Raw genomic sequence first — 15,215 nt, forward strand, 5'->3', positions numbered from 1 at the left:
ACATTCTTCCCACTGATAACCAATGAAGGAACAATCTTCCCACTTACCCCCAATGTAAGGGACATTCTACCCATTGACTTCCAACATAAGGGGCATTCTTCCCACTTATCACCAATGTAAGGGACATTCTACCCATTGACTTCCAACATAAAGAGCGTTCTTCCCACTGACAACCAATGTAAGGGAAATTCTCCCCAATGACATCTAACATAAGGGGCATTCTTCCCACTCACCACAAATGTAAGGAGTTTTCTTCCTACTGAACACCAATGCAAGGGGCATTCTACCCACTGACCACCAATGTAAGGTACATTCTTCCCACTGAACACCAATGTAAGGAAAATTCTTCCCACTTATCACCAATGTAAGGGACATTCTACCCATTGACTTCTAACATAAGGGGCATTCTTTTCACTGACCACCAATGTAAGGAGTATTCTTCCCACTGACCACCAATGTAAGGGATATTCTACCCATTGACTTCCAACATAAGGGGTATTCTTTCCACTGACCATCAAAGTAAGGAGTATTTTTCCCACTGACCACCAATGGAAGGAGTATTTTTCCCACTGACCACCAATGGAGGGATTATTCTTCCCACTGATCACCAATGGAAGGAGTATGTTTCCCACTGTCCACCAATGGAGGGAGTATTCTTCCCACTGATCACCAATGGAAGGAGTATGTTTTTCCACTGACCACCAATGGAGGGAGTATTCTTCCCACTGATCACCAATTGAGGGAGTACTCTTCCCATTGACTACCAATGTAAGGACATTTCTACCCATTGACTTCCAACATAAGGAGCGTTCTTCCCAGTGACAACCAATGTAAGGGAAATTCTCCCCAATGACATCTAACATAAGGGGTATTCTTCCCACTCACCACAAATGTAAGGGGTTTTCTTCCGACTGAACACCAATGCAAGGGGCATTCTACCCACTGACCACCAAGGTAAGGTACATTCTTCCCACTGACCACCAATGTAAGGAACATTCTTCCCACTTATCACCAATGTAAGAGACATTCTACCCATTGACTTTTAACATAAGGGGCATTCTTTTCACTGACCACCAATGTAAGGAGTATTCTTCCCACTGACCACCAATGTAAGGGATATTCTACCCATTGACTTCCAACATAAGGGGTATTCTTCCCACTGACCATCAAAGTAAGGAGTATTTTTCCCACTGACCACCAATGGAAGGAGTATTTTTTCCAATGACCACCAATGGAGGGATTATTCTTCGCACTGATCACCAATGGAAGGAGTATGTTTCCCACTGTCCACCAATGGAGGGAGTATTCTTCCCACTGTCCACCAATGGAGGGAGTATTCTTCCCACTGATCACCAATGGAAGGAGTATGTTTCCCACTGTCCACCAATGGAGGGAGTATTCTTCCCACTGACCACCAATGGAAGGAGTATGTTTCCCACTGACCACCATTGGAGGGAGTATTCTTCCCACTGATCACCAATTGAGGGAGTATTCTTCCCACTGACCACCAATTGAGGGAGTATTCTTCCCACTGACCACCAATTGAGGGAGTATTCTTCCCACTGATCACCAATTGAGGGAGTATTCTTCCCACTAACCACCAATTGAGGAAGTATTCTTCCCACTGTCCACCAATGGAGGGAGTATTCTTCCCACTGACCACCAATGGAAGGAGTATGTTTCCCACTGACCACCATTGGAGGGAGTATTCTTCCCACTGACCACCAATTGAGGGAGTATTCTTCCCACTGACCACCAATTGAGGGAGTATTCTTCCCACTGATCACCAATTGAGGGAGTATTCTTCCCACTAACCACCAATTGAGGAAGTATTCTTCCCACTGACCACCAATTGAGGGAGTATTTTTCCCACTGATCACCAATTGAGGGAGTATTCTTCCCACTGACCACCAATTGAGGGAGTATTCTTCCCACTGATCACCAATTGAGGGAGTATTCTTCCCACTAACCACCAATTGAGGAAGTATTCTTCCCACTGACCACCAATTGAGGGAGTATTTTTCCCACTGATCACCAATTGAGGGAGTATTCTTCCCACTGACCACCAATGTAAGGACATTTCTACCCATTGACTTCCAACATAAGGAACATTCTTCCCACTGATCACCAAACTAATGGACTGTGAGCTGTGGATATAGTAAATATTGACAGGGGTTCCCTGAGATCTAAAAGGTCTTGTCAGGGGTTCTTCTGTGTTAAAGATAAAGGTTGAAAAATGTTGGAATACGACAGTGAAAGCACTAGTGATCATTTGCGATGTGCAGCAAAGCAGTATTGTAAGGTGATCAATCATAACATTTCTGTTGCAGATTTTGGCAAATCAACAAAAGACATGTTATGCAGTAACTTATGGAAACCAAAGGACTATGATAGCATCTGAGAGATCTGGAGGTGTATGCCCAATCTGTACAACAAATGCTGCATTTATAATTGGCTAGTTGTATATAGCATTTAGAGATGGCCCCTGTTCACAGAAAGCTTGGGTTCCCCTTTAAAATAGTTACAAACCCCAAATGAATGACAGCTTGTGGTGATGGCTCAAGGATTTTTTCACAGTGGGATATTGATGGTCACAGCAGTGAACCACGCCTGCGTAATGCATGTGAAAAGAGCCATGTGTAGTCTCCATCGGAAGATGAGACTACACGTGGCAAGGTGACCAAGTAGGAGCACAAGCAGGAGATAGGGACAGATGGTTTTCAGGGATAGCAAATGCTCGTACAATAAGGGCAGTGACTGCCCCTCCCATGAAAATCAATCCACACTCATATTGCTTTTCAGAGGTGTTGGACAGGCAGTGAGGAGGCAATATGTTGCCTCTTCAAAACCTGATTTAACTCTATAATTGCCATACTACTGTGCCGGAATCACATGTATTGCACATCACTGCAGTCCGGTTGCGGGGTGGCCTCAAAGAACTATATTAGTAATCTTTGCCAGCACCATCACAATCAAAATGCTGTTTCAATTTTGCCATTACTGTGGCATGTGTACAGCCTTGAGTGCTCTGTTAGTGCTCAGGGGGGCTGTAAAACCTCAGCTCAACCCCCTGGTTTTACTGCCCTCAGTCACATGTGTGAACAAGCCCTACAGCATAGAAATTTCTGTGACCCCTTAGAGTATTTTCACTTTTTGTTGTTGTGACACCCATACCAGCAATGTGTGTGTGTGTGTGTGGGAAATTCACTGGGATGGGAAGACATAAATATAAATGTTTGGATCCTCTTCATGACATGGAAATGTATTGCTGGCAGCAGCATTATAGGGGTTATTTATATGTAAACAATTGCAGTATGATATCTAATTGGCTCAATATGTTTATTTCCTATGACTGTCAGGGCCACTTAGTGGCTATATTGAGGTATTTTCCTGAAATAGCTCAACCAGGGATATACTGCATTATGGCCACTAGATGGAGCTGACGATCATAGGAAGTAAATATATCAGGCAAAGAATAAGGATTGTTTGTGAGGGCATTCACACAACAATTTTTTTTCATAAATAGACCCTTCAGTGTGCAATGTCTGTTCACTACGCAGGCATTTCTGGTGCCATAGACTGCAGCTTGTATAGACTTTGCAGAAATGTGGCCCTGCACTCACCTGGTACTTATTGGTGGAATTGAAAGGAATCTCTGCAACTTTCTTGCTCTTCTCCCTCATGGCCTTAACCGATCCACAGGATAGCTCAATGCATTTTAGGAGAGCTGATTCAGAGGCGTCACCTGCCACATCCCTCTGGGAAGCAGAAACATACCCTGTTACCTATGGAAACTAACACTCGCATGCATATTAACACACAGTGAGGCCGATATACAGAAACACATACACGGTAAGCGGGACATACGACAAGACGAGCAGCCACACACAGTGACACAATGCTACACAGCTCCCGTCGAGGCACTAACGTCACACACCTTCAGAACGGGAATGTTGTCGTTTCCTGCTTTGAAGACAGCGCGGTTGCATAAGGCAGCGATCCGAGCCAAGGCCACCCAGGTGGGGGAACTCTTATCGAATGAGGCACCTGAGATAGGACACAAGTGAGGAGAAAGGAAACCGGTGAGATGAGGGTGAGAGGTTACAGCAGTCTTTCTCAACCAAGATTCCATGGATCCCAAATGTTCCTCCAGAGGTTGCTTGGGGTTCCTTGAGCAATTAGCAAATCTGACTCCCAGATAACTTCCCACTAACAACAATGACCTGTATCACCCTTCTACTTAGCTAGGGGCAGCTAGCCAATTATTTTTTCATTTAGAAGGATGAAGAGTAGCCTGGGTGATAGAGGGTCAAATTTTGGTCAGGGTTGAAAGGCTCTGCAGATCAGTTCATACTGATACCTCCCCCTGATCTAGAGACTTGGAGAAGTCTCTAGAACTCAGTGGGTGAGAGTGAGGAGGAACTGGTCTGCACTCTCGAGGGATCCTGGCTAATCCCCAGGCAGGAGGCTTGGCATTGGGAAAGGACAACCCTTAAGAGTGTCTGTGCCTTCCCATCAGGTGAGTTTGGGTGGAAGATGGAGTAAAAGTATGAGATGTAGAAGCCTAGGAGAAGCCCAGTGGGAAGGGGCCTACCTACAGGCTGGGATCTGGACAGGAGGATCACTCAGCCTCACCAGTCCCTGGAGGGAGGACTACTTTGTGAAGCCATGATAGGATCCAGCCCAGAAGAAGGCCTGAAGGCAGCAACCTACCTAAAGCAGCTCACAGGAAAGAGACTAAGTGAGTAATCCTACACCCTCTGGGCCAGCTTAGGAGAAAAGAGCACTCTGGCGGGAAACCTGATTAGCTCCTTACCCAGGACTATTCATCTTAAAGTAGCAGGTACTGGATCACCTTACCCAGAGATACCTTCAGACAGCTGGGTAAAGAAGAGGATTTATCTGGGGTCTGGGGTGTTACATCAGGAGAGGCTAGAGATCTCTCCCAGAAGAGTTTTGCTGTGTAAAGATTTGGAAATAGTTGCCAGGAAATTGTCCTCAGTTTACAGTTCCTTGGGCATCCCATGTATCCCTCAACCCCATCCAAGTATATTATCCCTAAAAAAATCCCCAAAAATAAGTTCAAGGACTGTTTACTATCTCTGGAATGCAAGTCTGCGGAAAATGCGCGTTGCCTGACTGTGCAGGACTATAGGGGGACCCATATCTTCAGCGACTCCTAAGGGGGTAGTGCTACAGGTCTATTTAGCTATCTGTAAACAGGAGATTCCTCCCTATGACCATAAATGTAAGGAACATTTTTCCCAGTGGCCATCACACTAAAGTACAGTGAGCCGTAAATATGGTAAGTATTAGCAAGGGGTCCCTGAGACCAGAAAGTTATTTCAAAGTTTCCTCTGTGATAAAAAGGTTGAGAAAGACAGGGTTACACTGTAGAAAGGCTCAATGCTGCCTAAGACTCCCAGACCTGACTGGTCCTCTGTGGTGTCCGCCTCATGGATCTGGTTATCAAACCACATATGAGCCACCGTCATACGGTTTTGTGTCAGTGTTCCGGTCTTATCAGAGCAGATGGTAGATGTAGACCCCAAGGTTTCTACAGCTTCCAAGTTCTTCACTAGGCAGTTTTTGCGAGCCATTCGTTTGGCGGTTAGGGTTAGACATACCTGTGAAGGAAAAACAATACCCGTTATGGCTTCCACTCATAAATGTCATTCATGACTGTAATCTTTAAAAGATGTGATAGCAAAACTATCAAAATGTTACCCAGAAATCTTAAAGTGGTTATAAACCTCAGACATGAAATATGAATAAAGCATATCCCTCCATACTGTGTACTTGTCTCTATCCAGAGCATTCAGTGTCATTTCTGTCTGCTGCCTCGTTTGTCTGCAATAAGCATGAGTCACTTCTGCCTTTTCTGCAGTTTTCCTGACACCAAGAGAACAATGATGGCAGGGGAGGGAACAACCTCTGCTTGACAGTCTCAACTTTGTTCCTGCGTGCTGTGTGAAGGGAGGTGTGTCCCTTCCCTCACTAATATACAGTCAGGTCCATAAATATTGGGACATCGACACAATTCTAACATTTTTGGCTCTATACACCACCACAATGCATTTGAAATGAAACAAACAAGATATGCTTTAACTGCAGACTGTCAGCTTTAATTTGAGGGTATTTACATCCAAATCAGGTGAACGGTGTAGGAATTACAACAGTTTGCATATGTGCCTCCCACTTGTTTAGGGACCAAAAGTAATGGGACATAATAATAATCATAAATCAAACTTTCACTTTTTAATACTTGGTTGCAAATACTTTGCAGTCAATTACAGCCTGAAGTCTGGAACGCATAGACATCACCAGACGCTGGGTTTCATCCCTGGTGATGCTCTGCCAGGCCTTTACTGCAACTGTCTTCAGTTCCTGCTTGTTCTTGGGGCATTTTCCCTTCAGTTTTGTCTTCAGCAAGTGAAATGCATGCTCAATCGGATTCAGGTCAGGTGATTGACTTGGCCATTGCATAACATTCCACTTCTTTCCCTTAAAAAACTCTTTGGTTGCTTTTGCAGTATGCTTTGGGTCATTGTCCATCTGCACTGTGAAGCGGCGTCCAATGAGTTGTGAAGCATTTGGCTGAATATGAGCAGATAATATTGCCCGAAACACTTCAGAATTCATCCTGCTGCTTTTGTCAGCAGTCACATCATCAATAAATACAAGAGAAGCAGTTCCATTGGCAGCCATACATGCCCACGCCATGACACTACCACCACCATGCTTCACTGATGAGGTGGTATGCTTAGGATCATGAGCAGTTCCTTTCCTTCTCCATACTCTTCTCTTCCCATCACTCTGGTACAAGTTGATCTTGGTCTCATCTGTCCATAGGATGTTGTTCCAGAACCGTGAAGGCTTTTTTAGATGTCGTTTGGCAAACTCTAATCTGGCCTTCCTGTTTTTGAGGCTCACCAATGGTTTACATCTTGTGGTGTACCCTCTGTATTCACTCTGGTGAAGTCTTCTCTTGATTGTTGACTTTGACACACATACACCTACCTCCTGGAGAGTGTTCTTGATCTGGCCAACTGTTGTGAAGGGTGTTTTCTTCACCAGGGAAAGAATTCTTCGCTCATCCACCACAGTTGTTTTCCGTGGTCTTCCGGGTCTTTTGGTGTTGCTGAGCTCACCGGTGCATTCCTTCTTTTTAAGAATGTTCCAAACAGTTGTTTTGGCCACGCCTAATATTTTTGCTATCTCTCTGATGGGTTTGTTTTGTTTTTTCAGCCTAATGATGGCTTGCTTCACTGATAGCGACAGCTCTTTGGATCTCAACTTGAGAATTGACAGCAACAGATTCCAAATACAAATAGCACACTTGAAATGAACTCTGGACCTTTTATCTGCTCATTGTAATTGGGATAATGAGGAAATAACACACACCTGGCCATGGAACAGCTGAGAAGCCAATTGTCCCATTACTTTTGGTCCCTTAACAAGTGGGAGGCACATATGCGAACTGTTGTAATTCCTACACCGTTCACCTGATTTGTATGTAAATACCCTCAAATTAAAGCTGACAGTCTGCAGTTAAAGCACACCTTGTTCCTTTAATTTCAAATCCATTGTGGTGGTGTATAGAGCCAAAAATGTTAGAATTGTGTTGATGTCCCAATATTTATGGACCTGACTGTAACTTCAGTTCCATGCCCCCTAATTTTCAGAGCTGAGAGATCCTTTGTAAATTCTGCACTTTGAATGGATGTAGTGGAAAGAATACTGTAGATAAACAGGTACAACGTATGTAGGAGGATTTATTTAATCTCTGTGTATCACCTGAGGTCATTCACTTCACTGGGTATATGTGAGGGTTTACAACCAGTCAAAGTTAAGTTGCAAACTCCCTTTTACTAGCCAGAAGATTTGTAAATCCCTTCAGGTCTGGTATGGATTTTAAGGGGGAACAAACACCAAAAAAGGAGGTCCCGCTCAATTTCCATACCAGGCCCTTATCCAAACATGCAGCCTGGCAGCCCAGGAAAGGGGGAGATGAACAAGCTTCCCCCCTCCTGAACCATACCAGGCCGCATGCCCTCAACATGGAAGGAGGTGTTTTGGGTGCCCCCCCCAAAGAATGTGTACCCATCTTGATGAGGACAAAGGCCTGTTCCCCACAACCCTGGTCCAGTAATTGTGGGGGTACAGGGGTAACTGTGGGGGTACAGGGGTAACTTATCTAAATCTGGAAGCCCCCTTTGACAAGGGGCCGCCCGATCCCAGTCCCCCATGTGAGTGAATATGGAATAGTAGTCAATCATGCTCAACACTGGCTGCCAACCCATACGAAAAAAAGGGCATGTGCTGAACATGACTGCTCCCACTGCTGACACTCGTTGACTGAAAGTTATTTCCCTCCAGGTCACTAAATAAACATGGTGGCGGGGTCACCCAGTGGGGGAAAAAAACAGCTGTCAGTTGGTGAGTGTCAGTGGTGGGAGCACTTGTGTTTGTGGGCGGTAATGAAAGAGTTGTAGGTCGGCAAGTGTCAGCAATGGGAGCGGTTGTGTTTTTTTTTTTATCGTGCGGGTCGGCGACCAGCATTCATCGTAATTGACAATGGATTTACATCAGGAAACAGAGATCAGTCACAGAAGTAAACTCACATCTCAAAATCACATGTGAACCACATCAATTCGCAGGACAGCTGCCCCTTGAAATCGCACTAGAAATGGGATTAAAATCACACTGCATCATATATATATATATATATATATATATATATATATATATATACACACAGTTAGGTCCATATATATTTGGACACTGGCACAATTTTAGTTTTTTTCAGGTATTTACCAAAACATATTCAAGCTATAGTTAGAGGAAGGGTCTAGAAATTACAGCTCTTAATAGTAGCCATCCCCCCTTTTTCAAGGGACCAAAAGTAATTGGACAATTGTATCAAAAGCTGTTTCATGGCCAGGTGTGGGCTACTCCTTCGTTATTTCTTCATCAATTAAGCAGGTAAAAGGTCTGGAGTTGATTCTAAGTCTGGTATTTGAATTTGGAATCTATTGCTGTGAACCTACATCATGCGTTCACAGGAGCTGTCCATGCAAGTGAAACAGGCCATTGTAAGGCTTCAAAAACAAAATAAATCCATCAGAGCAATAGCAGCAACATTAGGAGTGGCCAAATCAACAGTTTGGTACATTCTGAGGAAAGAAGAACGCACTGGTGAGCTCAGCAACATAAAAAGGTATGGACGTCCACAGAAGACAACAGTGCTGGATGATCGCAGGATCCTCTCTATGGTAAAGAAAAACCCATCCATAACATCCAGACAACTGAAGGACACTCTCCAGGAGGTGGTATCATTGTCAAAGTCTACAATCAAGAGACTTCACAAGAGCAAATACAGAGGGTTCACCACAAGGTGCAAACCATTATAAGCCTGAAGAATAGAAAAGCCAGATTAGACTTTACCAAAAAACATCTAAAAAAGCCAGACCAGTTCTGCAAAAGCATTCTTTGGATGGATGAAACTAAGATTAATCTGTACAAGAATGACGGAGAGAAAAAAGTGTGGAGGCTTGGAACAGCTCATGATCCAAAGCACACAACGTCATCTGTAAAACTTGGTGGAGGCAGTGTGATGGCATGGGCATGCATGGCTTCCAGTGGCACTGGATCATTGGTGTTTATTGATGATGTGACAGAAACAGCCGGATGAATTCTACAGTGTTTACAGATATACTGTCAGCCCAGATTCAGCCAAATGCAGCAAAGTTGATCAGATGGCGTTTCACAATACAGATGGACAGTGATCCAAAACACACTGCAAAAGCAACCCGGGAGCTTTTAAAGGAAAAGAAGTGGAATATTTTGCAATGGCCGAGTCAATCACCTGATCTCAACCCAATTGAGCATGCATTTCACTTGCTGAAGGCAAAACTAAAGGCAGAAATACCCACAAACAAAGAACAACTGAAGACAGTTGCAGTTAGAGCCTGGCAAAGCATCAGAAAGAAGGAAACCCAGTCTTTGGTAATGTCCGTGGGTTCCAGACTTCAGGCAGTCATTGCCAGTAAAGGATTCTCAACAAAATATTCAAAATGAGCATTTTATTTATTATTATATTAATTTGTCCAATTACATTTGAGCCCCTGAAAAATGGAGGGACTGTGTATAAAAATGGTTGCAGTTCCTAAAACGTGTACTTGATGTTTATGTTCAACCCCTTGAATTAAAGCTGCAAGTCTGCACTTCAAATTTATTTGGATTGTTTTTCGTTTTAATTTGCTCTGGTGGCATACAGAGCCAAAAGTATGAAAACTGTGCCTGTGTCCAAATCTATATGGTCCTAAATGTATATATACACATATACAGTATATCAAATACATCAGCGGTTTATATAGTGAACTCGGTGTAGAGTTATTCACCCTGCGGTCATCACAGAGGTCTGGAGGAAAAGAAATTTAATCTCCAAACACGGAAATGTTTCTTCACAGTAAGAGCTGTGAAAATGTGGAATAGACTCCCTCAAGAGTTGGTTCTGGCCAGCTCAGTGGATTGCTTTAAAAAAGTCCTGGATTCTTTCTTAGATACACAGAATATAACTGGATACTAACATTTATAGGTAAAGTTGATCCAGGGAATATCCGATTGCCTCTCGGGGGATCAGGAAAGTATTCTTTCCCCTGCAGGAGCAAATTGGATCATGCTTTGCTGTTTTTTTTTCTTCCTCTGGATCAACTGTGGGTATAGGATTATAACTTTTTTTTTTTTAATGGTTGAACTGGATGGACTTTTGTCTTTTTTCAGCCAGACTAACTATGTAACCATGTATACACACACACACACACACACACATATATATGCATACATACATACATACATACATACACTGTATATATAGGTAAAGAAGAATTCCAGGATTGCATGAAGTGGGGCCATGCTCTCCACCTCAAAGCATTTATTCATTCAGAAAATACAAAGCATGAATGAATGGCAGCCGTCCTGAGTGGCCGACTTCTGTATTCTGAATGTATCAGCAGGCCAGCGGTTCAGCACAGAACCCTGAAACAGGTGAAGATCATTGGAGCAGTGGTGTCTATTTCAGTGACTTCCAGGCAGATATGGTATATACATACGTAGTTATATTAGTCCATTCGGAACTCATATAACTACATAAAAACATACCATAGCTGGAATTATTTTTTAAATCCATTAATTTGCAACTTAGACAAACACAAACACCATACATTTGTAGAGGTAATAGCTATTTATAACTCACAGTGACAGTGGCCAAAAGTCCCTCTGGTACGTTGGCCACAATGATTCCAATGAGAAAGATGACAGCCTCCAGCCAAGAGTAGCCCAAGATGAGTGAGAGGATGAAGAAGGTGATGCCCAGGAACACGGCCACACCAGTGATCAGATGGATAAAGTGCTCAATTTCTTTCGCAATTGGGGTCTTCCCAACTTCCAAACCAGAAGCTAGGGTGGCAATACGACCCATCACAGTTCTGTCCCCTGTGGCAATGACCACACCACGAGCCGTCCCTGAAAAGTAATAGAGATCGTGAACCTATAAAATGTCTTTCAAACATGGTAGATAAACATCTTGGGGTAATGTATTAATAAAAGCTACTCGCAGAGAAAGTAGACATATAAAGCAATCTCTAGTGTTTAGATTGGTCAACATAGTACATGTGGTCATGTGTTTTGGGACTTCTACTTCCTTAGGATCATAAATGCTATCAATGAGTTCCCAGATTTCATAGACACTTAGCATATAACAATGATTCAGGTCTTCAGTGGAATTTCATTGGAGTCAAGAACCCCTTTAGTTTGCTTAAGCTTTCATAGGTGGGTGCTGGCAGTTGGCTCCTCTATTTGTAGGGTTTGGAGAACCTCTACTGTAGAGAAGTTCACAATTTTAATTATTATTACTCAACAGAACCAGCTTATGGGAAAGGTTGGGGAAGCTGATGCACTAGTTAAAGATAGGTAGGATTATATTCTTAAAATTAGGAAGATTTGTCCATAGGATTTCTGTAGGAGAGCACCGGATTTAGTATATCAGGATGGCAGGTGAACACTCAAAGGTTGGAACCTTAAAGTAGTTGTAAAGCCTGAAGGTTTTTTATCTTCAGTATGCAATTTCCCCAGTAGCCCCCCTTATACTTACCCAAGTCTGATCTAGTGATGACAAGGAGAAAGGCTACTGTCCCGGCTCTCTGCATCCTCACTGGCTTAGAGACAGCTGATTGGTCCTCACTGCTGTCAATCACATCCAGTTGGGAGGGAGTGGGGGGTGGGGTTCAGACCTGTTCTGTGCGTACATTGGCTCCCACTGCTGTCAATCATGGCCAGATAGGAGGGAGAGGGGTGGGGTTCAGCCCTGTTCTGTGTGTCCATTGGCTCCCACTGCTGTCAATTATGTCCAGATAGGAGGGATGGGGTGGGGTTGAACCCCATTCTGTGTGTCTTATGGAGACACAGGACAGGGCTCAGGAGCGAGCATGCATGAGTGCCCCCATAGCAAGAGGCTTGCTATGGGGGCATTCCGCAAGGCAGCGTGGAGGAATCCAGAACGCTGGCGGGGGACACAAGAAGAGGAGGATCTGTGCTGCTCTGTGGCAAACTATTTCACAGAGCAGGTAAGTTTGTTATTTAACCACTTGCCCTCCTGAGGATTTACCCCCCTTACTGACCAGGCCTCTTTTTGCTACTCGGCACTGCACTAATTCAACTGATAATTGCGCGGTCATGCAATGCTGCACCCAAACGAAATTTACGTCCTTTTTTTCACACAAATAGAGCTTTCTTTCGATGGTATTTGATCACCTGTGCGCTTTTTATTTTTCACGCTATAAATAAAAAAAGACCAAAAATTTTGAAGAAAAACTATATTTTTCACTTCAGCTATAAAAAATATATAGTAAACTCAAAGTTAGTTATAAATTTAGGCCAAAATGTATTCTGCTTCATGTTTTTGGTAAAAAAAATCCCAATAAGTGTATATTGATTGCTTTGTGTGAAAGTTATAGCGTCTACAAACTATGGTATAGATACTGCAATTTACGCCATTTTTTTGCTATACAGCGCTGCGCTAGTTTAACGGACAATTGCGCGGTCATGCAAAACGGTACATAAATGAAATGTACATCCTTTTTTTCCCACAAATTGAGCTTTCTTTCGGTGGTATTTGATCGCCTGTGCGTTTTTTATTTTTTGCGCTATAAAAAAATAAATGCTGACAATTTTGAGGAAAAAAACAATATTTTGGACTTTTTGCTATAAAACATGTCCAGTAAAAAAAAATGTAAAAATTAAATTTAGTCATTTTAAATTTCATTTAAAATTTCTGCAAAAATGTATTCTGCGGCATTTGCTAAAAAAAAAAAACCCAATACGTGTAAATTAATTGGTTTATGTGAAAGTTATAGCGTTTACAAATGGCGGGAAAGATACTGGGATTTTACATTTTTTTATATACTAACAATGGCGGCGATCAGCGACTTATGGCGGCGATCAGTGACTTATGGCGGCGATCAGCGACTTATGGCAATACTGCAGGACTGCAGCGGACATTCTGACACTGGGGGGGAACTGACTTGGGGTCACTGACATCCCCAGTGACACCAATACAGTGATCAGTGCAAAAAAAAAAACACTGACACTGTACTAATGGCACTGGGGAGGAAGGGGTTAACTTTTTTATTTACTGAAAGGGTTAACTGTGTGAGGGGAGTGTTTTAATAGGGGGCAGGGGTGTGTACTGCACGGGGGACAAGCTGATCGGGAGAGATAAACTCTTCTCTCCGGATCAGCATGTCAGGTGCTGACAAGGAACTGACAGAAAGCACGGCTGCAGTGTAAAGACTGCAGCTGTCCTCTCTGTCAGTGATTGCCGGTAATCGCCGGGACACGGTAGGTAATGACCGGCCGTGACCCGGCGGCTGGCACCCACGGCCGCGATCGGCAGGATGGGTAGGGCGGGCACGCTCGTCGCGCGCGCCCCCTACCTGTTTTGCAAACGCATGTTTTAAAACGTGGTTTTGCCCAGCCGTGCCGACCTGCCACCGTATTTCTACAGTGGCTGGTCGGCAAGAAGGTAAAATAGAAAGCCTTTAGTATCACTTTAAATTGGTTTAGAATCTCTATGCATTGGTCCTAGCATTGCTGCACACTTTTATTTTTACATTTAGTACATTGTATTCCACAACAGTGTCAGGGGGAAACTTGTGCAAATGCATTTAGGCCATCTTGAACTCTTCCTATGACCAAGTAAAACCACAATCTTTAAAACATTATTTAAACGCCAAATCAAACATTTTATCTACAGATGTACCTCGGTTTACGAACGCCTCGGTTAACATAATTTTTGGATTACAAATGAAAATCCATTGAAAATAATGGCTTGGTTTACAAATTGTTTTTCGCAATACGAACAGATTAAATGGTTTTCAATACATTTACGATTTTTTTTTTTAATCATGTCCCTGTACAGTATTTATGCCTTTAAAGTGCACTTTATAAAGAGTTTTGAACAGATAAGACTTTTTTTTACTTTTTTCTAACCTCCGGAACGGATTAATTGGTTTTCAATGCATTTACACATTTTTTTTGCAATACGACCGGATTAGTTAGTTTTCAATGCATTTACAAATTAATTTTTAATCATGTCCCTGTACAGTATTTATGCCTTTACAGTGCACTTTATAAAGAGTTTTGAACAGATAAAAGATTTTTTTAAACTTTTTTCTGACCTCCGGAACAGATTAATTGGTTTTCAGTGCATTCCTATGGGAAACCGCGTTCGGGTTTACGAATTTTTCGCAATACGAAAAGTCCCTGAGAACACATTAAATCCGTAAACTGAGGTATGCCTGTATTACAGTTTGCCAGTCCTTAGATTTGGTGGCTGCATTCATTTTCCATTTCCAGCTTTTTTCCGTCATTTTCACTTGGTAAACCTGTGAATAATTCACTTCCTCTCCTAGAGTGGCTACATTCATTTTTCCACTTTATGGATGGAGGAAAGGTTGTCACCTAGGATGCTCGCGTGATTTAGACCACAAATAGGTATTCTTCTATTCATCTCCATTACATGGGGGGTGAGGTAATTAGTAGTTTACAACTCGGAATGTACATAACATTCTTTATGCTTTCTTTTTCAACTGAAAGGAAATGACAAGGTGACTAAGGGGGAGATTTACCAAAACGGATGTACTCAGAATCTGGTG

At 42.9% G+C, this 15,215-nt stretch overlaps 1 protein-coding gene across 1 annotated transcript in view; it reads right to left on the reverse strand.

The window, feature by feature from the left end:
• ATP1A3 (ATPase Na+/K+ transporting subunit alpha 3) overlaps window positions 1-15,215 on the reverse strand; it is a 132,154-nt gene that overhangs the window by 20,843 nt on the left and 96,096 nt on the right. The window contains exons 8-11 of the mRNA XM_089687351.1: window positions 11,258-11,526; window positions 5,429-5,627; window positions 3,938-4,047; window positions 3,624-3,758 (exon numbers count right to left, since the gene is read on the reverse strand). Of these exons, the coding sequence (XP_089543477.1) occupies window positions 3,624-3,758; window positions 3,938-4,047; window positions 5,429-5,627; window positions 11,258-11,526 (713 nt within the window). The remainder of the gene's footprint in view (window positions 1-3,623; window positions 3,759-3,937; window positions 4,048-5,428; window positions 5,628-11,257; window positions 11,527-15,215) is intronic.

The sequence above is a fragment of the Staurois parvus genome, unplaced genomic scaffold, assembly GCF_062004578.1.
Source record: "Staurois parvus isolate SC_StPar_1 unplaced genomic scaffold, SC_StPar_1.0 ptg000423l, whole genome shotgun sequence".
NCBI classification, from domain to species: Eukaryota; Metazoa; Chordata; class Amphibia; order Anura; family Ranidae; genus Staurois; species Staurois parvus.